This window comes from Caloenas nicobarica, chromosome 3 (assembly GCF_036013445.1).
Source record: "Caloenas nicobarica isolate bCalNic1 chromosome 3, bCalNic1.hap1, whole genome shotgun sequence".
Classification (NCBI taxonomy): domain Eukaryota; kingdom Metazoa; phylum Chordata; class Aves; order Columbiformes; family Columbidae; genus Caloenas; species Caloenas nicobarica.
The window spans coordinates 67,797,165-67,822,758 of record NC_088247.1 but is presented as its reverse complement, the minus strand read 5'-3'; the positions used below and the strand labels follow the sequence as shown (position 1 = coordinate 67,822,758).

Genomic DNA, 25,594 nt, shown 5'->3' with positions numbered 1-25,594 from the left:
GTAGACAAGGATAATGAGGTGCTTGGCAGATGTTAAATGCCATCCAGTGAAGGAAGGTGGTACGTCACAGATCAGTAGTTTCCAGCCTGTAGGCTTTCCTTGGACAGTATCTTGATGATCTAGGGAAAGTGACTGAGAAAAGTAGACTGGCAAACTCAGTACACCAGTGCCTTTTGCAATTTCTAAATTGGTTTACACGTGAAGGGTCCGTAAACTGGAAAAAGTTCACCACAACCATCATCACTACCAAGGACATCCATCTGTGTCTTAATGTCTGGTACATTCCTTTACAAGGCAACTTTGTTGCCAGTAAATAAACCAGTTAGGTGGGCACAAAGTATCTGGCTTTTTTTTCCCCATTATGAAACTTTGAGCTGAAGTTAGTTCAGTTCCCAGGACTAAGGCAGGATGGGGTAGGAGACACTCTTACATGTTTGAATGTTGTACTTTTGTTTCAGGCAGGTGCTAGAATTTGGTGAGAATGTCATCCTTCTCACAGCTCATACGTGCTGGCTGGACTGAATATACATTATTTTTGCAGAGGTAGAGGTGTCATATATATGCAGTTGCTCATCCAGCCAGCAAGACACTACCACTGAGACCAGGGACTGACTCTGCAGCCAGCAGAGCTGTTACCCCACAAAAATGGGGCTGGAAGTCAGGAGTCCCAATTCTTGGCGTTCTTTGCTGTTTTACGAATAGCTAGTCATATGACAACTTTCTAGCAGATCTGCAAAGAAAATAATCTATTAATTGTCCTTTACCTCAGCTGGCAGAAAAAAGCACAGATAGAAGCAGTCTGTGCAGTTGGGATCTTTATAAAGGATGGTCTAACAAAGATTCCATATGAACAGAATTTTGCCATTCAGTCTTAATTTTGTTAAAAAGGTTAAAATTTTAGAGTTCTGGGTACACCAGGATGCCTATCTGGTTTTCCTTGTATATTCTGTATTTATTGTTGTTGCACCTTTATTTTTTTTTTCCCCATGGGTGACCCTTACTGGTTAAAATGCACCCATTTTAATGAAGACACAAACTGTAGTGAAGATGATTCTTTTCAGTTACGCTATGAAGGCGTGTGGTGGATGAGGCAGACAAAGATGGGTGTGTTCTCATAGCCGAGGCAGTTTTGCCTCGCTTCTGGCACTGGACTCTGACTTTGCCGCTGCCATAGAACTTCTTCCTGGTCAGGCCACACACATTCTTGCTCAAGGTCGCCCCAAGATCTCCACGCTCAAGGAGAAACAAGGATTGCAGGTGGGGAGAGATTCCCGAGTGCTGCCTGGTCACAGGAGGGCTCTGCTGTCTGTGTGTATCGTACTGTGAAAGCTCACGGTAGGTTCTTGACACACTCAACTTCCCACCTTGGTCTTGGTTCCTTCTCCATGTGTAATATAGGAAGAATAATTTTCATTTTGTAAGAGATTGCAGGGTTAGTTGTTAGGAAAAACAAAAACCCCTCATATTTTGATGCAGCTGGCACTGGGTACAGTGTGAAAAAGATGAATACAAAGTTTTAAGATACAGTTAAGGCTTCACCGAAGCTGCAGAACTGCGAATAGCCCCTCAGCACAGTAAATGGGGCTGCAGGCTTGGCAGGAATAGAGTGTGATTTTTACAGCTATGACTTTATGTGCTGACATAAACTGATTTAAGGTTTCAAAAGTAACCATGATCTCATTTTGAGTGTTTGACTTGGTAACTCTTAAATACCGTTGCAAGACAGAACGCTTGAGATAATCAAGCCTAGGCATTTCATGCTTTTAAAGAGCATCTAGGAGTCTTCAAATGACTTTCTTAAAACCACTTTTCCTGATAAATGAAGTTGGCCTGCAAATTTACATTTTGGCAATTTAGCTAGAATACTGAAACATTAAATGTGAGATAAATGGGCACTTATGTTCTTGAGTGTAAGTATTACACTCACATGGGGGGGGGAAAAGCCTATTTGTCTGAAGGGGTGAAAAATGTTTGCTAGAAAAATTGCAATTAAAATGTAACCTAACTCTATGTTATTGGAGTTAAGTGGTGCTTGGTAAATTTTTCTGCTGCATAAAGGATCTAATGTGCTATTTGTATTACATAATAACCGTGTGTAAGTCAGGAGGTGGGAGCTGAGGAGCTGTTCCACAGGGTACTATCAGACTTAGTCACTGAGCTGTTCTGCTGACCAATGCACTTCCATGAGCCGGGCTGAAGGTTCAGACCTTCTCAGCAGTTTAGAGCAGTGGTAGCCGAGCTCTTCCACAACCAAGACCTCCAGCTATGACCTGTTCTGAGGAGAAAGCTTACTCTTTAGGGGATGCTGCTTCTTAAGAGGTTCTTGTGGTACTAGTAACATAATTTATGGCAAAAGGATGGGTTTGTAGTTGGATGTTTTTCCTAGCTCTGCCTGACTCTTCTCTTCCCCGTCAATGTGTTTGATGTATTCAACAGCAGTCTAATATCACACTTGGAAATACTGTTATCAGGTAAGAGAGAACAGTAAGCTACTGGAAACGTAATTGCACTTCTAGCCTGAATTTAGTCATTGTGGCTTGCTGATGCTGCTTCAGGAGCTTTTTACAGAAGTCTTGGGTTATGTTCCTGAGGCAATACACTAGAGTAACCCGATTCTGAAAACGGTGATAAAATAGCAGTTGTATTGTGTATTAGTTCCTGAAAACATGCTTAGAAGTAGAAGTTGCTGGGGAAAAAAAATCCCTCATCCTTTCATAAGAGTAAGTGGTATCTGGAGAAAGCAATCTACAGACCTGTAGACTAGGAATGGATAAAAACCCCAAAACAAACAAAAAACCAGAAACAACAAACAAACAAAACAAAACAAAAACCCAACAACCACCACCAAAAAACCCCATGCCACCTTTTATGTTAGAGGGTAATTAAGACATCTTACCCTATGCTAATTCCCTTCTTTGCTACAGCTAAAGTTCAGCTAGTTCCCCTTTCATATAAATAAAGTATGTAAATATCCTTTGTGATGGGGTAGAACATAACATTAAATACACCTGCCAGGTATATTAAAATCATACCAAGTGTAACATAAGGAGAATAGTAGTGCTCTTTCCAAGCTTGGGACAGTGTCATCCAAGAAGGAGCTGGGGAAAATGAGGGAAAACTTCATCATCGCTCAGAAACACACCAAGTAGCTAAGTACTCAGCATCTTTTTAGCTGTCCAGGGGACAAGGCAGTCACGTCCTTCACCAAATTAATACAGTCAGCACAGAAGGGATCCATCCTTCTGTCCTCACTTATGAAGGAGACAAAGCCAAATCTCTCCGTGCATCAGTCCTGCAAGCATCCAGGCCTGGCACTAGAAAAATGTCCCTTACGAATGCATCATAAGTTTCTCAGCTTTACACTAGCACATCCAGAAATTGACTTCTTTAACATCGCTAGTACAGCAGTTGGGAATAATGTTCAGAGACTTAGGGAATAGACTTAACACAGACTGATTTTTTTTTTTTTTTTTTTTAATTTGTGTAGAAGATGTACGTATTTATCAAGACACAATTCCACTGTTTTCCAGAAGCATATAATAGGAATTTCCTGGGCCATGTGGTCTTCATAGTTTTGTCAGTTTTCTTCTTCCTGAGTTTATTTCATCATCAGAAAATTACCCTTGCAAGTTCAAACAGAACCTGTGGAACAGCGAAGACATTGATATGAGTTAATGATTTAATAATGCTCAAAACAACTTACACTGTAAACAAGATAATCTAAAAAATAACGATAGCTGCAATTCAAAAGTTACTTACAAAGAACTGAAGACTAATTCCCTTGTACAGTACATTAATAAAATAATCTAGATTCTCAAATTATGAAGTATATACACTGCACTTGTTATTACATTTTGAGTGTGATAGTGGAAAAAAACCCCACCACCAACCTCTATGGTGATGAGTATTACTATCATCCACTCGAGACGTAGGGCGTGCTTTTCGTTCAGGTGATTTCGCATTAGGTCTGTCAACTCCATGCAGTGCTGAAGCTTTTCATTCATTACCTGCAACAGATTCCAAATATATGGAAGATCTGGATTCCATAAATGGAATGAGATCGCTAGATAAAGGAACAGAATCCACAGAAAGGCTCACTGGGCAGAACTAGAAAAGTGTTAATGCTCTTCTGAGAAAGAATAGAACAGAAAGTCCTGTAAGGCAACATGCACAAGCAACAGAAGTTTCAATATGAATCTGTTATTTCAATAGGTTCACAAAAATAATAGAAATTTAGATATGCATCTGCAGGTATTAAACTGCTTCTGAGTGATACTACTCATGAAAAAAGGCACAAGCAAAAGAAGATGCAGCCTATAGTAATGCCTTGAAATTAACTAAATATTTAAGGTTGCTGTACTATGAGGTGTTTTTTGTGCTGCTTATTCTGGTTCAGCAGTAAGAATTATGCCACCCTTCAATGAACTGACCTGAATGATCATGTCAGTAAGAACACTATTTCACATCTCCGTTTTTTAACTTTTCTTGCACACATTTTAGAACAAGAATTAAATCTCTTCTTATAACTATTTAAAGCCTAATTTAGTGGCTGACAAAACACGCAATCCATTCACATAAGGCAGAGCTGTTAGCCTAAGCTGGGTAAAAGATGTGAGCGGGTTATGAACACATGGAAAGGGGATAGTGTCTAGGAATCTGTTATTCTTTATCGAGTTTCTACAATTAAAACAGACATTCATGGAGCAGTCTGTAACCCTGCTGAGCCAAAGACAGCTGATCGGAGTGTGGAAAATTCTCATAACAGTAATACGCCTACCTTAACTCGGCGATTAATGTTGAGAAACTGGCAAGTCTTGTCATAAAGCTCTTCCAGTTTCTCTCTATCCCAGTAGAAGTCAGGTGTTATTAGCAGGTCTGAACTCAGATTTATACGGTGTCTAAAAAGAATAGGTACTACAATAGTTCAAACTTCCTTTTGGTGAACATAAGAGCAAATATTTACATAGCAGCTAACAGAAACAGGAAAATTTCCCTGTAATTTTAAGTAGAATATGAAAATATCATTTCATAATAAAAATACAATTGTAGTGATTGTTTAACATTGGTCACATCTGCAATGTTTTGGACAATACTGTGTAACAGGTTTGAGCATAAATGACTTTTGCCTTATGGCAACATTGCCTCTTCAAGTTGTCACTTTTGATATCTGCAGAGAAGCCCTTGACTATGCTAGTAGCTTGCTGAAGCTGAAGTAGTACCTGAATTAAAGCCCTTCACAGCTTGTTTGTATCTCAGAACTCCTGACTGGTGCTGCCTGCTGGCTATGTAAGCAGAGCACACCTTTCCGAACCAGACTGTCGTCTCAACATTATGAGGGCTCAGAGCTAAAGTTTCCCACCTACAACCTACTGCTCACATAAATCTTTGGACACTTAAACATCATTGTTCATACTGAATAGTCATTTCAGTAGGAATAGAAAATCTAATGTTTAAAGTAGGAATTGCTTTATTTACATTTCTTCCCTGATTTTGAGTTTTGTTTTTATTTTAGGTAAAAGACTGTATAATGCTCTGTATTTCCAATCACCAAATTTCAGTTGAGATGGGAAAAACCAACCAACCATTAAATTCTTACAAGGTAGCAGTGGTTTCTGAGTAAGTCAAGGGAAGAACAGAACTTGCAGAAAAGTTTTACTAACTCTAGGCCATAGTTAACAGTTCTACCTCCCCCTGTCCTTCCTCATGGTATCCTTTGCATACTCTAGTATCTACTCTAATTACTGGTTATGAGACATACATTGCTGGACCCAGGGAGGCAAAAGGATGTGCAATCTGGCCATTTACAATATGCTGCTTAATGCCTGTCTATAGTTGAGATGCCAGTGGTGGGAGCCAGTGGGTCCTCCGACTAACGTAACAGCACGCAGTCTCCAGCCAAAAGAAGGCTGAAGGACTTGTCCCCCGCCCCACCCTGCTGTGTGCATTCCGGTCTTTGTGTCATGCATAACTTAAAAACTAAGTTCTGTGTAATACAATGTCTTGGGTGTAACCAAAAAAAAGCTACCTTAATGCAAAGAGTTCTCCAATTTTCTGCATTACATCTGCATGAGACAGTTTCACCTTCCTTCGTGACTTCAGTATCTGCAAAGTAATAAGCTGTTCACTGCTTGATCAAGTAACATGGACTACAAGTTAAATTTGGAGTTCTACAGCCTGAAGTATGTATAAAATCTGAATGCATATCATACTTATTAACATTTGAGTTCAGTTTGCTTAGTGCCTTGCTTATCTAGCTTTGTAAGAGTATCACCACGCAACTGTTCATCCAGGTTTTTCAATAAATCACTGAGTGCATCACCAGTACCAATACAAAATCCTGGAGCATTTCCTATTAATGACTTCCTGAACAAGTGGCAATATGTTTTTGCTTCCTACTATTGTTACTTTTAGGTCATGACAGTGTTCTTTTACCTTGCCACTACTTAGCCTTTTTATAGACTTTTTCCTTACAACAAACAATGTATTATCATTTATTTCCTACATTTAAAAAAAAAGATGATTTATCTTTTGAAGCCTACAGATCTCATTTTTACATGTGACGTCATATGGACTTTGTACTTTAATTGTCTCATTAAAAACTGTGGTTTAATTAATTCACTCAAACTTTGTTATGTTCAAGTTCAAACACATTACTTTCAGCCCAAGCTGCCAGTTTGGCCAGGTCTTTAAATGCTGTTTGTCCTGTTAGGCATACATGTTCAACAGTGGCAAGTGACAGTGGCACAACACAGGAAACAATATTCCAATGCAGAACCCCACTCATGCTTTTTAAAGACTGATGATTTCTTGTCCCACCACTTTGCAGGTGTTCTGAGCTTCTCTATGTTGACACCATCAAATGTGTTAAGCATTCAAGTGCTTTTTCCATATCCTCAGCTGTGTGCAGGCTGGTATTTTACAAAGCATGGGAGAAAAGCAGAGGAGAGGCAGAAACAACACCTTACCTCAGGAATTGACTGGATAGATTCCACAAAGTTATCCAATAATGATTCCCAAATAGCCAGCTTTACTGCAACACACAGGTGACAAAGCAGAACACTGTGAGAGGTATATATAATAGTAATAATTTTAAATCTGCCAACATGCCACTTCAAGACACATTAATACACACAAACATTTGTAGCAAGTTACTGTCAGCGTCATACAATCAATGTTCATACATCTACGGACAAATCTGGCTTGGGCACTAACACAGCTCCGCATGCAGAACCACCTTGAGTGCAGCTCTCTTCTCCAAATGAACAGTTCAGATCCTGGAGTGTTTTTGCTTCAGCTCAAAAGTTGATGTGTAAGTGCTCTACCATACGCACAAAGCCCTCGCAAACTACATTCCAAGGAGGCTGGAGTCGTGCTGACTTCATGTCATGCCACTCAAGAGCCTCCAGTGCATTTCTAGTGTCCTGCAGAACTCTCATTCTCCTTTTGTCCAGGATTTGATGCAGCATCCTCAAACCACAAAGAGTTAGCTTGTATAGACACAGCACCTGTACTTGTTGAATCTTAATTCAAACTTAAGCAACCTCCTGTTTTGTTTTTAGGTGAATATACTGTTCACTGGAGATAAAACTTCTCCTACGGAAGCTGTTCAGCACAAGCAATGGGAACATAAATTCTACTCTTCCTCAGCTTGAGCCTGGAAAGGTGTTTCTACAGGAAGATGATACATCTGAGGCCTTTGTTCTTTAGTCTGCAGATTCTCAGACAAGAATAAAGTAGTAATGGATGAAAAATTAACCTTAGTCACTCAGAAAAAATAATCAGGGAAGATTTGTCAAAATCAACTTTTTCATGGTAGTAATCAATAGTATCATCTAGTCAGGACGCTGATAGTAAATCCAATGCTGAGCATTTTTCACACTCTTATTTTGAATACAGAGGCCCAATCCAAGTCAGTAACGTAAATGACATTTAATTTAGCCTCTGAAAAAAGCCAACAGGCATTTTGGCTATCAGTGATAATTTGACAGAGTTTGGTTTCTACTGTGTCATAAATTTGACTTGGACTAGACTTGCATTCTTTATTTTTATTGAACATTATTGAACTGTTTTCCTTTATAATGTGCATGTCTCACACTAACATAAACTGGCACCAATTACCTCCTGGGAATAAATCTGTTTCTCCATTATATATGGCACCACTCTTCCCTGCTTCCATGGCTTTGGGAATAGGAAAACTACAGAGAACTAAAGGCTTTTTTTCTCAATTGCTCTTCTTTCAACGCTTAAGAACCCTTTAGTTTTGCTGTACTCCATGACCAAGTGGTGTATCCCTTCAAAAACGTGTTCTGTTTCCTGATGTCCCTTCTGTTTAAAGGTGCGCTTCCCAAAATACTACAGGAATCCTGTAATTTACCCTAAGAGCAGTGGGAGTAGACAGACCAGATTTCCTTGGAAAGGTCTTTTCAAGGACGGCCTCACTGCTGCTCGCTTCTGCTCCTGCTTCCTACCTCATCTGAGGTCTGAAGCCGCAGAGATGTGTATCTCCTCACACAGCAGCACCAGGGCTGAGCCTGACTTCTTCCCAGTGCCTGCCACTGCCTCCTGGCAGAAGTACCACCTGTGGCACACAGGCATGGCCAATAAGCCTGGAAAACATGATCTGTGACTCTGGTCCACACCTTTGGTACCCACCTCCCCAGCTGGGGATCGTTGCTGTAGCTGGCATCTAGCTTTGTCTGTTAGAGGAAATAATGTCAGGATTAATTACCTAAGACCACTGACAGGTTTTTAACGCTGGATTCTACACTTGCTGCTATCCTAGAATAGTTCTCAAGGGTGGGCAATGGGATGCTCAGCAGAATGTGTATCTTTTGCAAAGTATATTTCTTAATGTGCTTTGTTCATCTTTAAGACTATTTACATTGAATGAGGTAGTTCCAGTTTACAGAAAACAACGTAAAAGCTTTAAAAACAAATCCTCTCACTGAAGCACAATTGATCTTTACACAGTTTGCCTAAATCAGACAGTGTTCTCCAACCTGTCACTGTACAAGTCCCACTTCTAATGACCTTTCACAAAATTTGCAGCATAAGCTGGTATTACAAACACTATTAACTTACCAGAAAGACAAAGGGCGTTTGAAAAGGCAAATTTCTGCAGAACAACTTCCTCAATATCCAGCTCAGAATTTAACAAGATTTCTCCTTTATGAAGCTTTGACTGACCTCTGTTAAAATAGGATTGAAGCATCTTCATTGATTAAGCCACCAGCGAAGGCACATTAAAAGAACAACCACAAATGCAAGAAAGGTTGTTTTGTTATTTCTATAAAGCATGCCATATCTATCTGGATATCATTCTCATCCTTGCATTTTACCCATGTTCAACCTAATGATAATCAAAAACAACACTGAAAATTAGTTCCTCAGTCTAAGACTAATATTATGACCAAATTTTCTAGGTTTAAATTAAACTGCAGCAAGCTCTGATGGTAGCTATGGCATTACTATATACACAAAGCTAATTCAGAGGAAACAAGATGCTGGCCTCTCTTTTCATCTCTATCTCCTGTATTATCTTTCTGTTTCTGTTTTCCTTTTCCTCTGTCATTTTAATCAACATCACTCCTTCCCTGCTCTGACATTACTTTCCCTGAAACCTCTATCACATACAGGGCCAGCACCAAAGAAAAGGAGGCATGAGAGTCCTGCAATTTATCATGTCAATTGCACTATGAAACTTGCATAGACACAATGGAATACGTCAGGGATCACAAATTACACAACTGGATAGTAACTGCAGTTTTCAAATGGCCAGGAAAAAACAAAACCCTATCCTCTTATCAGGTTACCTTAAAGAAGCTCAGCCTCATTAGCTCAGCTCCTAGCGTTATAGTGTCCTGTCTAGGAGTTGATTTTTGGTGCTGTTGCAAAATTACAGATAATTTTTATAATCATTTACATTGAGAAATATTTCTGTAGAGATCATTTGCTCCCCACGATGAAAAAAAAAATATTTAACACAGCAAGACAACTTGCTGAGTTTATCATTCCACATTATTCAAGTTACAACTTTCCTAGGAAATGAAGTAAGTGCAGAATTACATCTTTATATATGAACCTAGAGGGCACTAAGGAAAACTTATGCAAAAAATCCTATCAATAATGCATATTTATTTTTTTCCATGTGTTACATAGTTTCTGTTTGGGATTGCCGAAGAACATGTTCAGTTGTGTGGGCATGGTGCTTCACAATTTACAAAATCTAATGTGTAATCAAGTCACAAAGGCCATTACTTGCAAGTTTAGCAGTTCAGCAAAATTTGTCAATTTAGATTTATTGTTTTCTCCTTTCCTTATTTTATTCATTTGAAAATGGGTAAGACGAAGTATATTTTTACTAGCTGCTTTTGCTTGAATTTGTTTTAGATGCCTATTAGCTTTTATACCACAAATGCCTGCAGATACTTACTCTCCTATTCTATAGTTCATCTCTTCATTCTCCCAATGGACTAGTGCAACTTCATATGGCTGAATTTCATGCTGTTCTAGTACTTGCATGATATTCTTCATCTAAGAAAAAGACAATTGCACACACAGGAGCAGTTAGCATGCAGCATACTATCACTCTACAAAGGTCTAGCGTACAATAGGTTGATGAATGCCACTTTCATGCTGAAGTTATATAAATAACAACAGATAGGTGTGCTAAGTAATGAAGTGATGATTAGCACAGCTTACTTCTGGAGCTATCTGTAGCTGCGTGGAAGAATTTGTGGCTATGAACAACTGCAAGAAATCTGTAAAGACTAAAATATTATTTAATGTCTTCATATAGAAAACAGGGTTAGGATTAACCACAACAGGAGTAAAGACAACGTGGATGTATTCAATATTACAACGAGCTGTACAAGAATTGGCGTGTGGGAACACATCTTTAGCATAAGTACATCAGCTGCCTCTTTCTGCCAAAATTACTAGTTTGCTGCAAAAATCAATAGTTTTGTTTCAGCTACCAGAGGTTGGGTCATATCACACAAATCTTTTACCACTACAGAAACCTGTAACAATGGATTCACCTGCCCACATTCAACTCTGTAAATGTGCCACTTTACTTGCAGAAGTAATCTCATTGTCATTTTATTCTCAAGTACACTAAAACCTGATGCACAAAGAGTGAGCCCTTTTATCTTGCAAAACTTTCTCCTCTGACATCTGGCTTAGGATCCCTCATCCTTGTTCCTTTCTATGTGCTACAAGGCTCCCCTCATAAAAATTATTCTGCAATTAGAACAAATTCTAAACTAAAAAAAAGCACTCACAGGTCTTTAAAAGGCATTTAGCTTCACAACAGCCAATGAAAAACCCCCACAATATAAATTTGATGCCCAAATTCTTTAAAGAGGTGAATCTTCTACTAAGCCATACTTAAAACACTCTCTTCAAAATAATAAAGAATAGTTAATCTTTGAATGCAAAACTACTAGTAAATTGTTCATGAAGCTTATTCTCCATGTTAAGTACTCTAAAATAGTCTCCTGGATCACCTGCAGGAGGGATTTTCTTTGCAGTGCCAGCTTTCTTCATTGCTTTCAAGAATTTTGGTGATACTTTCTACGTAAGACATGGCAACATTCTTCACTAAAATAAACACAACCCCACAGCTGCAACTGCTTGTTTCATAATACTGAATTTAATATTAGCATAACTAGTACCTGCCATGTATTCCAAGAACTGTGGTAAAAAAGGGTATGAAAAATTATTCTAATTTTTTACGCAAGGAAGTGTCTGCTGTTAGGCCAGTCAGCTCAGCCAACCAGCTCCGCTGTGTCCAGGGACAGTTCCGCAATGCAAACCCTGCCAAAACAATGCCAGAGTCAATGGCCAATCCATAACATAGCACAGCAGACTTCAAGGGTGTGTTCACTTGGATCCAAGTGCTCTACCTGGCTTTGTGAAGTCACTACTAACACAGTGACAGTTATGCTATTAATAGACTAACAGTCCCTTCCAGAACTACAACCACCTCAGGCTTCCCAGGGCCAGTACAGAGCAAGATTTAACAAAGCTTTACAGACCATAACTGATTCTGTGAAATTCATGTCTTGTAACATGCATACTTCCAAAGTTCTTCCATTGCTCTGGATAATGAGAAACGGTATTTCAGTGGCAGCTTTCTTTTATCTATTCAGACTAACACAAAGGCTTCCACTGACTGATGTGAGTCTCTTCTAGGCCTTGCCTAATTTTATAGAAGGGACTACCTGTGACACAGTACATTTAGTAAGAGGAGCTGTTCTGGATTCACTAAATGCAAACTCTTGCTATTACAGGCAATCACGTCACACAATTTCGTTTTTTAAAAAAAAAAAACAAACAGATGAGACGCCACCTCAAAGTTAGTTTTGCTTTTTGCCCCTGCTATTTTTGGTGGGGACCTCTTCCACAACCTCCCCACTCAAGTAGTTGAAAATGGTATTTTACAGTTTAAATTTCTATTAATGATCAGTCTGTAGTTATTAGTACTTCTGATAAGTGTCCATTAGTTTAAAATAGCTTTTACTCCTCCTAATAGTCATTCTGGAGTACCTTTTAAAAGCAATTTTGCCCATTCACAATGATTCCCTACATTCTGTTTTACTTAATTACTTTCAGTTTCTGTTCTACATACCAGTTTTGGGTTTTTTTTTTTTTTTTTTTTGGTTTCAGTTCACTAAAATGTGTACATAAAAATACCTCCTCTATTTGAGCAAGTTGTTTGGAAGTTAAAACTTTGACTATGACTTCAATAATCAGAAAAAGGCAGTTTTCCTCTTCTAACTAAAGCCAGCAAGGGATCAACTTAACACTAGTACTGACAAGAAGAACGTGGTATCAAATTTTCAAAGGTACTTTAACATGTACAACAAAACAAGATTTTTCAGAGTACTCCAGTGGGTAGAAGTGCCCAACTCTGTAAATCAAGAGGAGTTAGTCAGCCAGTCTTCAGTAATACCTGTGAATCAGTAGCGTAGTTACAGCCATAGCATTATAAGAGTGCTACAGGCAAGGTTTGAAGGGAGAACTAGTATCTTTTTGTAGGCCAGCTGATATACTGAAACCCCCCCAAAACACACAGGGCATCAGGAACATTTCAGGTCTGAAACAGAAAAAGTGAACTTGAATCCAGAAATTGTTCACATCTGGAAACAACTGCTCTGTATTTTTGTTTACTTTAGTGAAAATCCTCCTGTGAACTTCTGTGCATCTCAGTATCATCTATTCAATACACCATTTAATTTCACATACTCTGCCTACAGATAAGATCGATATTTTTTGTATCTAGAATCCAGTTTTATTAAACCACAGTAATAAACATGAATATACTGAAAAAAAAAACCCCTATAAATACATTTATAAAACCAGATATGCCTGTGGCACATCCCTCTTAGTCAGCAAAGAGCACCAAATTATCATATAGAGTATGTCATTTCAATATCAATATATTTTAACCATTATACCAACCAATAAAATCTTCCTTCAGGAAAATCCCTAACTGGTATAAATACAAACCAAAAAGTTTCTTACACATGTTGCCTCTTTCAAAGTTATCCAAACATAAGTTTTGAATAGTTTTGACTTGAATGGCTTTGGAGTCACCCTTTTCTTCTAATACATTTTCTGTTATATTAGTGCCTTTCAAACAACCATTCACATGTTGATTTTTCTGATCTACTTCTTCAGGATGTAGAGTTGCAAGAATTTTCTTTTGTCAATCTCACAGGATTAAAGTTTCAGATTTTTGGCCCTACATAGAAAATGTTGTCTACTTCATATGTTAGACATATATTTCCTCATTTTGTGCAGAAAGTCAAGTTTCAAAGGTGATATATCAGCAACCCACACACTTGAGGGCAGCAGTAGGCAAGCACCTGCACTCATGACGAGAAGAATCAGTCCTTTTCTTTCATGGGGTGATCCAAGCTCCCAAACAAAGCTCGAACATGCTGGGCTCTGTGGGACTGACAAAACATCCACTTATGATGTTTTAACAAATGGTTTTGCTTTACTTACACTTTTCTCTTCCACATTCCAAAACACAACAGCCCCCTCCCTGTGAATTCAAGGAAAAACTGAGGTGTAATTATACTGTTTTAAATGTATTTTGATGCAATCCTCGAATTGTACAGTGGCAATTTTTGTCATTGTGAATCAAGCAATTTAATACTATCTTCACAAAAACTACATAATAGTTGCTTTTTAACCACACTTTAATAAAAAAACATGAGAAGATAAGTTATTTTTTAAATCATTTAAATAATTCTGATTTTTCATTTTAATCATTCTGATTGGACAGTTATTCCTTGAGTTTCATGAGGTGATATGATGCAGTGATCTACCAAGCTGCCCTATGTCTTTAACACCATTGCTATTAATAATGTTTTTGGCATGATTTATAACTTACCTGAAGAAAAAAATCATGCCAGGATCATCTTCTTTTGCAGATTTCTCAGTGCCCATCACCAAAACGTTTGCAGCATCTAGGTTGAAATAAATGAAAAAATGGAAGAATTATCCAAACTTCTATACATGACAGCTATAAGCATATAATTCTGGTTTAACAGTTACATGCTAACATGTCAGTCCCATATTTTATTTTTCTGATAGAAATGCTTGCCAGGAAACAACTATAATATCAAACTACAGCACTTCTCTAAAGTGTCAAACTCTAGACAGACTCAGCCACCATGTTGAACCTCACTGGAATCTTTAGTTAATGAAATGTAACAGTTTTGCAGAACAAAAGACTTACGGGAAAATTGATGCAGGGCATAGTAAGTAATTAGGAATAGATTACAGAAATGGACACGCAACTCAAGGGAACTATAGGAGTTTTGCCACAGTTGCAGAGAAATTACCATTCAGCTCTACTTGTCCAGACGATTTTTCTCTTTTCTATATAGTAAGGGACTAATGTGCACTCAAATTCTGCTGACTTTGCTTTGACAGTCAGAAACTTCAAAGAGCAAACCCACAAGACAGGAGAGGGTCCCTCTGCATTCTCCTGATCAAAAGTGTGGTTTTGAAACAAATCTTCCAGCCACCCTCATTTACCACACTTCTGACGTGCATGGCAGAACAGTGTCAGTACACAAATTGGATTTTTTTTGTATTAAATTAAACTGGAAGTGGAGCTCCAAAAATGCACCTGTGGTACTCCAACTGCTAATGGGCGCTTGTTACAAAGGACCAGACTTTATCTAGCGTAAGGAGAATGCCCCAAAACGTACAAAATGGGGATGCTAGGCTCTCAAAACATGGTGGATTTTGTTTGGTTGGTTTTTGTTTGTTTTTTTGGTTTTTTTCCCCTGCAGGTCTGCTCTATTGTACTACTTGCTAATGCAGGTAAAGTTTTAGAAGTCCTGATGTGGTTCTGACAAAAAAAGGTTACTTCCCAGCATGACTAACTTTGTTGCAGAACTAGTGGAAGCTAGACCAGCAAATTCCTCTGCAAAGAAGAATTTGCAGGGCCTAACACCTAAGGCTTAAAAAGTTCAACCCCTTTGCAGAAAGATCACAAGTCAAGCGTCAAGGCATCAAGTTCAGCCTGTGTACGAATTCCACTCTCTGCTTTACTGCTCAAGCCACAGAGGCCAGGTAGACTAAGGCAGCAGAGAGAGATGACTAAGTATCTGATGCACTTATGCTAATACGCGAATTGATACCACGCAGTTGTTCTCAATGAACTCTTTAAAAGACTTTTCTTTCGCTTGCTGTTCCAGTTCAGAAACACATGATTTGATGAATCACTAGAGCCAGTTTTGGGTGTGAGGTTTCAGTGCACAGTGGAAGAAACATTTGTTTCCGTTTTCTTATTTGCCTTTTCAATATCACCTTTATTTATCCATTCCAGCCAAAACATATACAATTGAAGAGAATTTGGTCCATTTTAAGTCAAGCTACAGGACCTGCCTCTAAAATGTTTTTAAAGAGGTCAAAACCAAGACGAATGCCTAGAAAGAACACTAAAAAGCAACAAATCCACACAATAATTGCAGATTTAGAGTTCTATGTACAACCATCTTTCGATTTTCCAAGATGAAATGTTTGAGCTGGTAACCAACTACTGCTACATGCATACACAAGACAACCACCTCAAAACATCACATCTGCTGGCACAATCCAACATCCTTTCATCATTACTTCCTCCAAACTTCTGATAAACAGAGTATCTATTGTGAGGAATCAAAAACACACCATGAAAGAATTAAAGAACTGTGGCAAAACCCACACTCCCAGCGTAAAATACCAGCACCAGCAACATTTGCCTTAGAATAATTCCCAGCAATGCTGGGGATTGTACAAAGTTTCTACCCTGAAGCTGTGAAACCAGTGTTGTTTTTAATACAAAGGAACATGAAGCCTACACTGTACAGCACCTTGTCTTTCCCTGTTTGTATTTCTGAGCAAGACGATCATTAGTAAATCTTGTGTTTAAGAGAGACACACTGGAGTATTATTGCACTTGGATTAAGTGTTTGAGAGGCAGCCAGATATTTGATAACCTCTACTGAAATGCTCATAAAAACTGTCATTCTCTTAGCTTTATATAATCTGTTCAAAGGAAAAAAAAAAAAAAAGGCATTTTACTGCCAACATATGAAAATCACAGCTGTTCTAGGGCATAAGGTTCCTTCAGCTATAAAAAGCTCCATTTGTTTTTCCCTTGTAGTATATTTCTGCTATTTCCAAGCCATACTTTGCCCAAGTCTTCAGAGATACTTTGTATGGAAACCAGAACTCATTATTGTCCTGAAGCCTAGATAAGTGAAGCATTCAACAATTGCTGGGACATATTTGGCCCAATAAAAGAAGTATCAATTACATTCTCTTTACTAGAACTAAGCATTTATGTGTATGTTTATTTTATTTCATGTAGTCAGCAAGATTCTCTCATGCATACCTTCCTCTCCAACCCTTGGTGATGTACATTAATAGAAGTGTGGGTATGGAAAGAAGATGCAACACTTCAAATTACAAAGTTGTTTTAACAGCTGAAGCACTACAGTATCACATTACTGAAAGATTAAAGAAAACTTTCAGAATTTTTTCAGTTAGTGAATGTCTACAGAAATGCTTTGTATCAGAATATTTCCAAAGTTATCTTTCCTGAATGCATCTATTTTTTCAATACTTTTAGTGTAACTGTAATTTTGGGAAAAATTATCATAGCGTAACAGCAAGTGCTAGTTATGTTGCTATTCTGAAAGTTTTAGTTGTGTTTTTTTTAAGCAAATGGAATTTTTAAGCCAAGCAATATTTTTACAAGCAGTATGATATACTCCAGAGTATCATCGGAATAAGAATACATGAGTTATAAAAATCATATACCTCACCCATATTTCATTTCCCAAGGTATAACATTGCTTTTAATATGTTTCAAAAATCTACCTCTAGGCAAACTTGTTATTTCAACATATCCATGTGAAGTCAGGTCATGACACAGATTACCAAGATGATATTCATCTGCTGTTGCAAAGGCTGTGCACTGCATCAGATTCTGTGCCAAAGGAACAAAGATTTGAGTTAGGGAAAGGCTGAAGCAAGGTGTTCATAAGACAACTGTTTGCCTCAAACTTATCACAAGAGTGACATTTTTCATTTACTCACTCTTTGCTATGAAATCATTGCCACGCCATCCACCTAGCGTACAAATACTCGTGAGGCTGCTTGCTCCCTGTTAAGCGGACAGCAAATCACAGACTGAGATCAAACCAGGTGACATAAGCAAGTTGCACCAAAAAACTGTGATAGAGCCACAAAGTGAACCATTCCTCCCTGAATGCCAATCAAATGCTTTAACAGTAGAGCTACACTTACTACTGCTCTCCCATCCTACAGTTTACGACATACTCTGCTGACCACTGAAATCAAAAGCAAGACACCTCCAATATCAGTTTTAAGATCTGTATTTTAAAGGTAAATGGAATTCAACGATCCCAGCTTGCTTGTCAAGCAGAAGTTCCAACTGCAAACATCATGTTCTTCCAAGGACAAGGGTCACTGCCTGGGTAAACCCCAGGGTATGAGCCACTGCAGCACCACAGCACAGACAGTCACGGATCTTCTGAGCCAGTTTTAGGTGCTGCAGATCTTCAGTGTACCCCTGGAGCTGAATTTTGCACTAACAACACAGCCTCAACTGATACTGTAGTTGAACAATACACAACAGCCAGAGTTTGTCTCAATATTCCACAATCATAAATAACTAAAATGCCATACTGAAACAAATGACTGTAAAATGATACTGACTTGCAATGAGACTGACTCATGCATGGCAGAGAAATCAGAAAGTCATCTGTCTAAAGATTTTCTTGATAAATCAAACAAGTCACAATAAACTGATTTACAAATTCTACTACTCATTTTAAGTGGATTTCTTTCTTCTGATACCATGTATGTCCCATTATAATGTTTTTCAGTACAATGCAGTGGAAGATACCCAGAAAGCAATGTGTCTCACTGTGGATCAGTCACTTCCCAGCTTTTTGTTAACTAATACAAATGGGGATGTAACTAACAACAAATGAGCAAAAGAACTGTACTCATCTGCAAGCATTTATACCCACAATACAGTTCAACTTAAAATCCAAATTATATTCTTGCAGCACCCGCACACTACCAAACAAGGCTTAAAAAGGTGTTCTACTCCCTGGTAGGCCTGTCACCCATCATCAGAATCACTGCCACACATTCAAACCTTCTTTTCTCTTTTAATGTCAGCATTCTGTTATAACTTCCAAAGCTTTGCCTACACGTCATCGTAATTCAGTGACCACTAATACAAACTTCAGAAGTAATTACAATATTCAGTCAGCAATTTTTTAGACATATTTCCATGACTGTGCTATGAGGTTGAGTTGACAGTGGAACAGAATTGTTTTCAGTTCCCTTGCTGCAGTACCTTTGAAAAGTTGGATTATCACAGTTTCATCTGTATAAATCCATCCTCGATCTCTAAACTGCCAATAAGGATTATATATTTCAGATTCTTCCAGAAAGCTCTGGTTATTAGAAGCACACATACTCTGCCATTAAACTCTCCTGTCGTAAGTTAGGGGAGCAAACTCTTACTTCTAGCTAGTATATATAATCTGAAATTCTCCTTCCTTGCCATAGTTTATTACTTGTGCTACCGTTCATTTCAAGGCAGTTGCACTACAGGACAGACTTTCTGTCTTACTGTTGTAATTTTAGTTTCAACATAATGACTTTACATTGTTAGAACCAGAAGTTTTCTGCTAAAACTAAGTGCCTGAAATAGCATTTTAGATATGCACTAGTTTGGTTTATTCTAACAATATAGTGTTTCACTTAAATTTTTACTAAAATCTTGTTTGATGGGGAACATTTCAGTTGGGTGTAATTTGAGATTAAGACACCTAAAAGATATGAGTCCACAGGCACTCTAGATGTCTAAACTCCTGTGATCACTGGTGAAGATATGGCCAAAAAGTCTATACTTGAATGAGTGATTCAGCTAATCCCAAAATAGACATGTTAACTGAACAATCAATCTTAATCTTCTGCTTTCTGCTATGTCACTTTCACTTGCAAACTTCAGAAAAACAGAATACAACATCTGTACTAGTGCTAGAAAGAAACTCCAGCTACTCACCACGCTCCTTTCTGCCTACAGCTGGGTCTTCATTGAGATTCTGTTCAGAGCACTACAACAGCTATCCGTAGGAGTAGCCATCCTAAATACTTCAACACCTCATTTTCTGTATCGTCATGCCCCCAGCAAGTGCAGAAGCTCATGCAACCATAATTCTCCTTAGCCCATCCTTTCCACTTTGAGCATACACAATTTTTTAAGAAAGAAAACCTGTAGGATGAACTTAAATCCTCACCTCACCATAGGAATCAGTCTTTAGCTTAAGGATAGTAAATACTCTATCTGCACTTGATTTTCAAGCTTTTTCTAGACTACATGGCTATAGCACTGAAAATCAGCTCGGAGGCTTTTCATGCCATTAGACCTTATGAGATTAAACTGAGTAACGGTACTACTCACTGATGGACTGACTAAACCAGTTAACTGCTTTCAAGTAACTCCTTCTATCCTGAAAAACTGGTTTTATGACCATCTGTCATTGCTGGTGCTCAGCACTCTGCCTATAACAACACATGAAGACCAGTGCTGGGGAGGGGTGGGAAGCACCTCATTCACAGACTGTTCTGCAAAAGCAAGGCGTCAATTGTCAGGCTCTTACAGAGAGAAAACACCAGAGGTTCTCAGGGTTCATCTAACTCAGGAGTGGGCCTAGAGCTCATCTCAAGGGGCAGACTGGGAAGAAGATGCAGCAGCCTGCCCCCAGGTAATTGCACTGGCAATGGGGCCTGCATCACTGGAGGGCTTTTGGTTACCGCCACCCTCCCCGCCTCAAGGCAAGGGCAAGATCGGCTTTTTTATGACACCAGGATTTAGAGAACAACGATGGCACACTGAAAAAATCTCAAGGATTCTCCATTTGCACTACTTCTGTTACTCATCTTGCAGAAATCGGTCACATATTTAAGTTATTTTTCTACACTACAGATCTACAAGGAAATATACAGATTTTAAATAAATGCTTATTCCAAAGTACTGTCAGCCTGCAGTCAACACGACCGCCAGTCCGCACCCCTGTAGATGAGGTTGTGTATCTGACAAAACCATACAGGGTTTATTAAAAAATAGCAAATGTTTCTGTTAGGTCTGAGTTTGTGTGATTTCTGGCATAGGTTTTGCCATGTGGAGACTTCCTCAGAAAGTGTATTATTGTTTATCAGGCAGGATTTTCTCAATTTTTTCACAATGGAAGAACAGAAAAATAGCAGTGCATATTACTTGCATACATATATAAGAAAATGTCGAACTGTTTGCATTCTATGCTGCCATTTAAAAGCCTCAAGAATCTAACAAAGAAGTAATTTCAATTCACTCAACAACAAAAAGAAGCAACCTCTGAATGTAAGGTCATAGCATGAGTAACAAGCTTCAAACATTATGTGGTGTTTCAGGTCTAATATTCTTCACTTTCTTTTTTCAAAGCAATAGGAAAATTCAAGTGGGAACTAAATTGTCTGTAATGGAGTTTTCAGGTTACATTAAGGCATACTCCTGCTTATCATACAAAACATTAAACAGAAGCTTAGATGACAAGAAGGCAAGCATTAAAACTTCAGTTTCTGTGCTCACACTCAGTACGTCATGTAATAAGACATATTTCGCAATGTGGAAGCTATTTCTGAGAACACAACACTTGTTTCAGTCTTATCTATAATACTATTTTATTAACAATACCCTAGAACTCAGTTATTATTGTAGCTTGAGAAGAACAGTTACACTTCCAACACCAGCATTTTCCTTGGAGATCTTATATTCAAGTATACTTAAGGTTTGCCTTGGCTACTATTGAGCCTTGAGAAGAACCATCTTAAAAAGAAACTGCCACGAGTCTGCACTGTTCCACTTAATCATATCTGATTTTATCCATAACAGTCTGTTGCTGCCTTTACTCTGTAGACCTAGGAGTCTGGAGATCAAGGTGCTGTTTCTGCACATGGAATAATCTTCTTCAAGTAACACAAACTAAGTCTGCACCTCAGTTTCCCATCTGAAATTTAATCTGGATACAAACTTTAGACTGTTTACTTTAATCTTAATTTCTGTTTGAGTGGAACCTTAAAACTGGGTAGAATTGGACAAGCAATGATACCTAGAAGTTGTTAAATTATTTTGAAGGCTAGGCATTGTTTCTCAGTATTAAAAGTGATTTGAGAGCACTGGTTAAAATTATTTTTAACGGATTTTGTCTTTCTGCTTCAATAATCACTTATCTTCCCTGCACTTTTATTTACACAGTGCTAGTAAATCTCCATTTTATCTTCAAAATACCAGACACACTAGTTTCTATTAAGCTTGTTTCTGTTTTCAGAGTTCCAACACTAGGATAAATAATGACATCCTCCTCGCCAAATAAACACATTAATTTCATTAAAATGTTAATCTAAATCAAACTCCGAATCTAAATTAAATTGATGAAGTTCCCTCTAATGTTTATTGACTGTAAATGTTTTACTTTACCTCCATGTCTGACAGTAGTGGCTGGTTAGCTCTGGATGGCTGTTTGGTCCTTGGTGCTTTCGGTGGCCTCTTAACTGGCTGATTACCATGTTTTGGAATAATTTTACCAGCTGATACAACCGAGTAAAATCTTGATGATATGTTCCTAAGCTCTTTAATATGCTTTCTATTGAGCCTGTAGTTTTCCACCATTGCCACACCAAAATGTTTCAAGGATGGAAAAAAAACCTCCCCACTCTGATAATAAAGGTTTTTTCCCAAAGTTGATATATTTCCTTGGAGCAATTGCCAATTCTTGACTTGCACATATCGACTTCTCAAAAAAGACAAACCAGTTTTCAGAGCATACAAATTCCAAGAGTTATTCCAAGAGTTTGCTGTTCTGTGAGCTGTTCTCTCAACTTCATTATCCAGCTTTAATAGAGAATGTCCAGATTTATTAAAGCTTTGACTTCGGCATACTGCTGTTAAAGTGTGGAAAGATCTAGTCCAAAGGCGCAGAAGTTTCAGTCTCATTGCTTCCCTCGGAACTGTATTTAAAACAAACAGAATCATTTGTCAACCCTTAGCTAAAAGGTGACCCATACTCCCTTTTGCGTGTGTTAGTACTCTTAAACAAACAAACATTGGTGTGATTAAACAGCTTTTTTTCAATGCTATTGACACAGTCTACTTACGATCAAAACACATTATTGAGCTGTGTGTTTGCAACACATGGTGAAAAAGTAGAACTGGTTGTTATGTCACTATGTAAGCAGGCATCTTTTTCCCTCTGCTGCTCACTCTGTGTAGCCGTCTGCACTCTCAGTAACCCCACTGACGAAATTACTCATGAGCAAGCAGACACCTTAAAGAGGATATCAGGCTCTGTGAATCACTATTTTATACATAACACAAGCAACAATTGGATTACTACGTGCTTGTATGGGAATGCCACCTATGGAATACACACAATGACCAGCGTCAGCTGAACCCGCTGTCTGGCAAACACTCAAGCATGGATGCAGCTCTGTTAGTCTGCTTGCAGATCCTGTTGTGTTGATGGAAACATGACAGTGTCCTTATTCTGTTATCCCAGAATAAAAGCAAGCTTATTACATTTACACTATGTTATATGAGCTAACTAAATAAACTTTAAAAGTATTCACAGACAGTAGACTGCATACCTCAATGGGTGTGTCACTTGTTGAAAAATTACAGTGTCAAGTCCCTGCCCCCATTTCCCTCATGACACAGAATCCATCTGCAGCAAGTCATTAACAACAGAGTCAAGTTGTGTAGTTTGAAAAAAATTCCAGTTTCAGAATATTTTTCAAAAGGATCTTCAGTACCACCCATATTTTTAACATCATAGTTAAAATAAGCTTTTTCTTGTGAGAACAGATCATTGTGCACCAACTGGAAAAAGCCCTTCATCCTGACAAGGATACTTAGATGTTAGCACAATACACACACAAATTGAAAAACAAAGCAAAAAACCAAACCCAAACTTAAACCTTACCCTGACACAAATTAATGGAAGGGGAATACACTAATTCTGGTGAAAGAGGCATACAATTCTACAGACAAACAAACAAACAAAAAACCCCATAAACCATCTTTAGGCTACCACAGAATAAGTAATTGATACTAGGCATAATTTCATATGTTCTTCACTTGTAGCTTTTTGCCTCATTTCTAAGCCATTAGTTGCATACTTATCAAAACAAACTACTTATTCTTTTCATCTTAAACTTGTCCCTGTTTAAATAGCGACCCAGAAGGCTCTGACCAGGACAAGGTACATTTACCCTTTCAAAGGCCTGTTACCTCTGGATAATTAAGAAAGCTGAAAAATTCAGTAACTGCAACCCAAGGTGGTCGAGATCCAGGACAAGGGGAAATGTCTCTGGTAGTGTGAGGCAACTAGTGGGAAGAGACTCACAAATGCCAGGTAAATCTGCACTTTCCTAGCCTACAAAACCTTGTGTTGAATCACAGCGATCCCAGGGGTGATTTTTCAACTGTACAGGGTTACAGCAAGAAAGTAGCGATTTTATAGACTAAATTTCGTGGAGGAGCCTTTACGTCAGTTTTGCAGCAGCAGAGGCACCTAGTCAGGAGGTGCAGACTCAAGAAGTCCAAGAAATAAACAGGATGAAGAGCTACCACAAGGCAGCAGCTGACATGTTCGAGCAGCAAAACCAAATCTGTGCTTAATTTTCTAACGTGTCTTTAGTACATGAGTCTCTTTAATACGCAGGTAAGTTGCCTTCCCACCCGAGACTCCAAGCTTACTGCGGCAGAGCTAGCAAGTCGTAGGAATAAACCGGGCCCGCTCTGCCGGCGGACAGACCGGCCCTGCCCGGCCCAGGCTGCGGGCCCCACAGCCGCGAGACGCCTGGGCCTCATCAACCGCCGCCGCAGGCCGGCTGTCCCCACACTGCACCCAAGGCCCCGCCAGCCGGACGCTGCTGGCCCCTTCCCAGCCCCCGCCCGGCGGACACGAAGCCTCCTACTCTCCCTCCCTCCCCCCGAGGGAAACAGCGGCGACAGCAGGCCCGCCCCCGCGAGCGCCCCCTGCGGAACGCACAGGGGGAGGGGAGCGCCCCCGCTCCCATTGGCTGCCTGCCGGGGCGGGCGGGAAGCAGGCCGCCAGGGAGCCAATCGGGAGGAGGCGCCCCACCTCCGCAGGAAGCACGAGGCCAGCCGCGCCCCCGCCTGAGGCGGCAGCTGAGGCGCTCGGGCCCAGCCCCGCGGCTGCGCGCGGCTAACGGGCGCCCCTGGCGGGCGCGGGAAGGCGCCAGCGCGAGGCCGGGCGTCACCGCGCGCCCATCCCCACCCGCCCGCGCGGGGGCCCGGCCCCCCTGCTCCCTAACGCTCGGCTGCACCCGCAGCTGCGCCACGGCCGAGGAGCGCCCGGCGGGCAGGCCGCGGCGCCGCAGTACCCGAGCACGAGGGGAAGGCAGGGGAGCGGCCGGGCAGCCCGAGCACGGAGGAAGGGAGCGGCAGCACATTACCTCCCTCCCTCCCACGGGCCGGGCTCTTTCTCACCCCTGAAACTGCCGCCCTTTGTTTGGCCTGCGACGGGGGACGCCGGGCCCCCCCACTTGCGGCAGGATCGGGAAGGGCAGACAAGGCCGCCCCGGCTCGCCCACGCCCTCCCGCGGGCGCTGCGGCGGCCCCAGCCCGCAGGCGGCCGTGCCGCCACCCCCCCGCCGCTGCAGGGGTTCCCAGCAGGGGCTACACAGCTCCCTGCTCCAGCACAAGCGCCCACCGCAGCCCCGAGCGGCGGCGGGAGCCGCCAAGGGCAGCCGCGCCGCCGCCCTTCCCCTCCCCTCCCCGCGGCGCCCGCCCGCCGCCGCAGCGGGAGGGGCGAGGCGGTTCCCGCCGCGCGCCAGCACTGACCTGGGGGAGGGGGCGAGCCGCTCTCCGCCGCACGAGCCGCGGCCCCGCCCACCGCCCGCCGAGCTCCGCCAAGGCGCGCGGGCCGCCAGGCCCCGCCCGCCCGTCCGTCGCCGTGCCGCGCGGCGGGCGCGGCTG

General features: G+C 40.4%; 1 protein-coding gene across 3 annotated transcripts; it reads right to left on the bottom strand.

The window, feature by feature from the left end:
* Nucleotides 1-3,470: 3,470 nt before the first annotated feature.
* On the bottom strand, nucleotides 3,471-25,544 carry RMND1 (required for meiotic nuclear division 1 homolog). 3 transcript variants are annotated; one of them, XM_065633004.1, is made up of 12 exons: nucleotides 25,460-25,544; nucleotides 22,073-22,602; nucleotides 17,392-17,500; nucleotides 14,405-14,480; nucleotides 14,014-14,053; nucleotides 10,433-10,533; nucleotides 9,082-9,188; nucleotides 6,966-7,030; nucleotides 6,026-6,102; nucleotides 4,778-4,898; nucleotides 3,891-4,007; nucleotides 3,471-3,642 (listed from the first exon to the last, which is right to left on the bottom strand). In XM_065633004.1, the coding sequence occupies exons 2-12, from the start codon at nucleotides 22,586-22,588 to the stop codon at nucleotides 3,610-3,612; spliced, it is 1,362 nt and encodes a 453-aa protein (XP_065489076.1). In that variant the 5' UTR covers nucleotides 22,589-22,602; nucleotides 25,460-25,544; the 3' UTR covers nucleotides 3,471-3,609. The 3 variants fall into 3 exon arrangements, with proteins under 3 accessions (XP_065489076.1, XP_065489078.1, XP_065489077.1); XM_065633006.1 differs by lacking the exon at nucleotides 22,073-22,602 and having other exon boundaries at nucleotides 25,460-25,540; XM_065633005.1 differs by lacking the exons at nucleotides 4,778-4,898; nucleotides 6,026-6,102.
* Between the last annotated feature and the right edge of the window lie 50 nt (nucleotides 25,545-25,594).

Excerpts from the sequence above, each read along its gene's own strand:
- RMND1 (XM_065633004.1), bottom strand. The coding sequence starts at position 22,588 with ATGAGACTGAAACTTCTGCGCCTTTGGACTAGATCTTTCCACACTTTA. Across the intron at positions 10,534-14,013 it reads GGAATGTGGAAGAGAAAAGT|ATGAAGAATATCATGCAAGT; the intron begins GTAAGTAAAGCA and ends TCTTTTTCTTAG. Across the intron at positions 3,643-3,890 it reads TAATACTCATCACCATAGAG|GTTCTGTTTGAACTTGCAAG; the intron begins GTTGGTGGTGGG and ends GCTGTTCCACAG.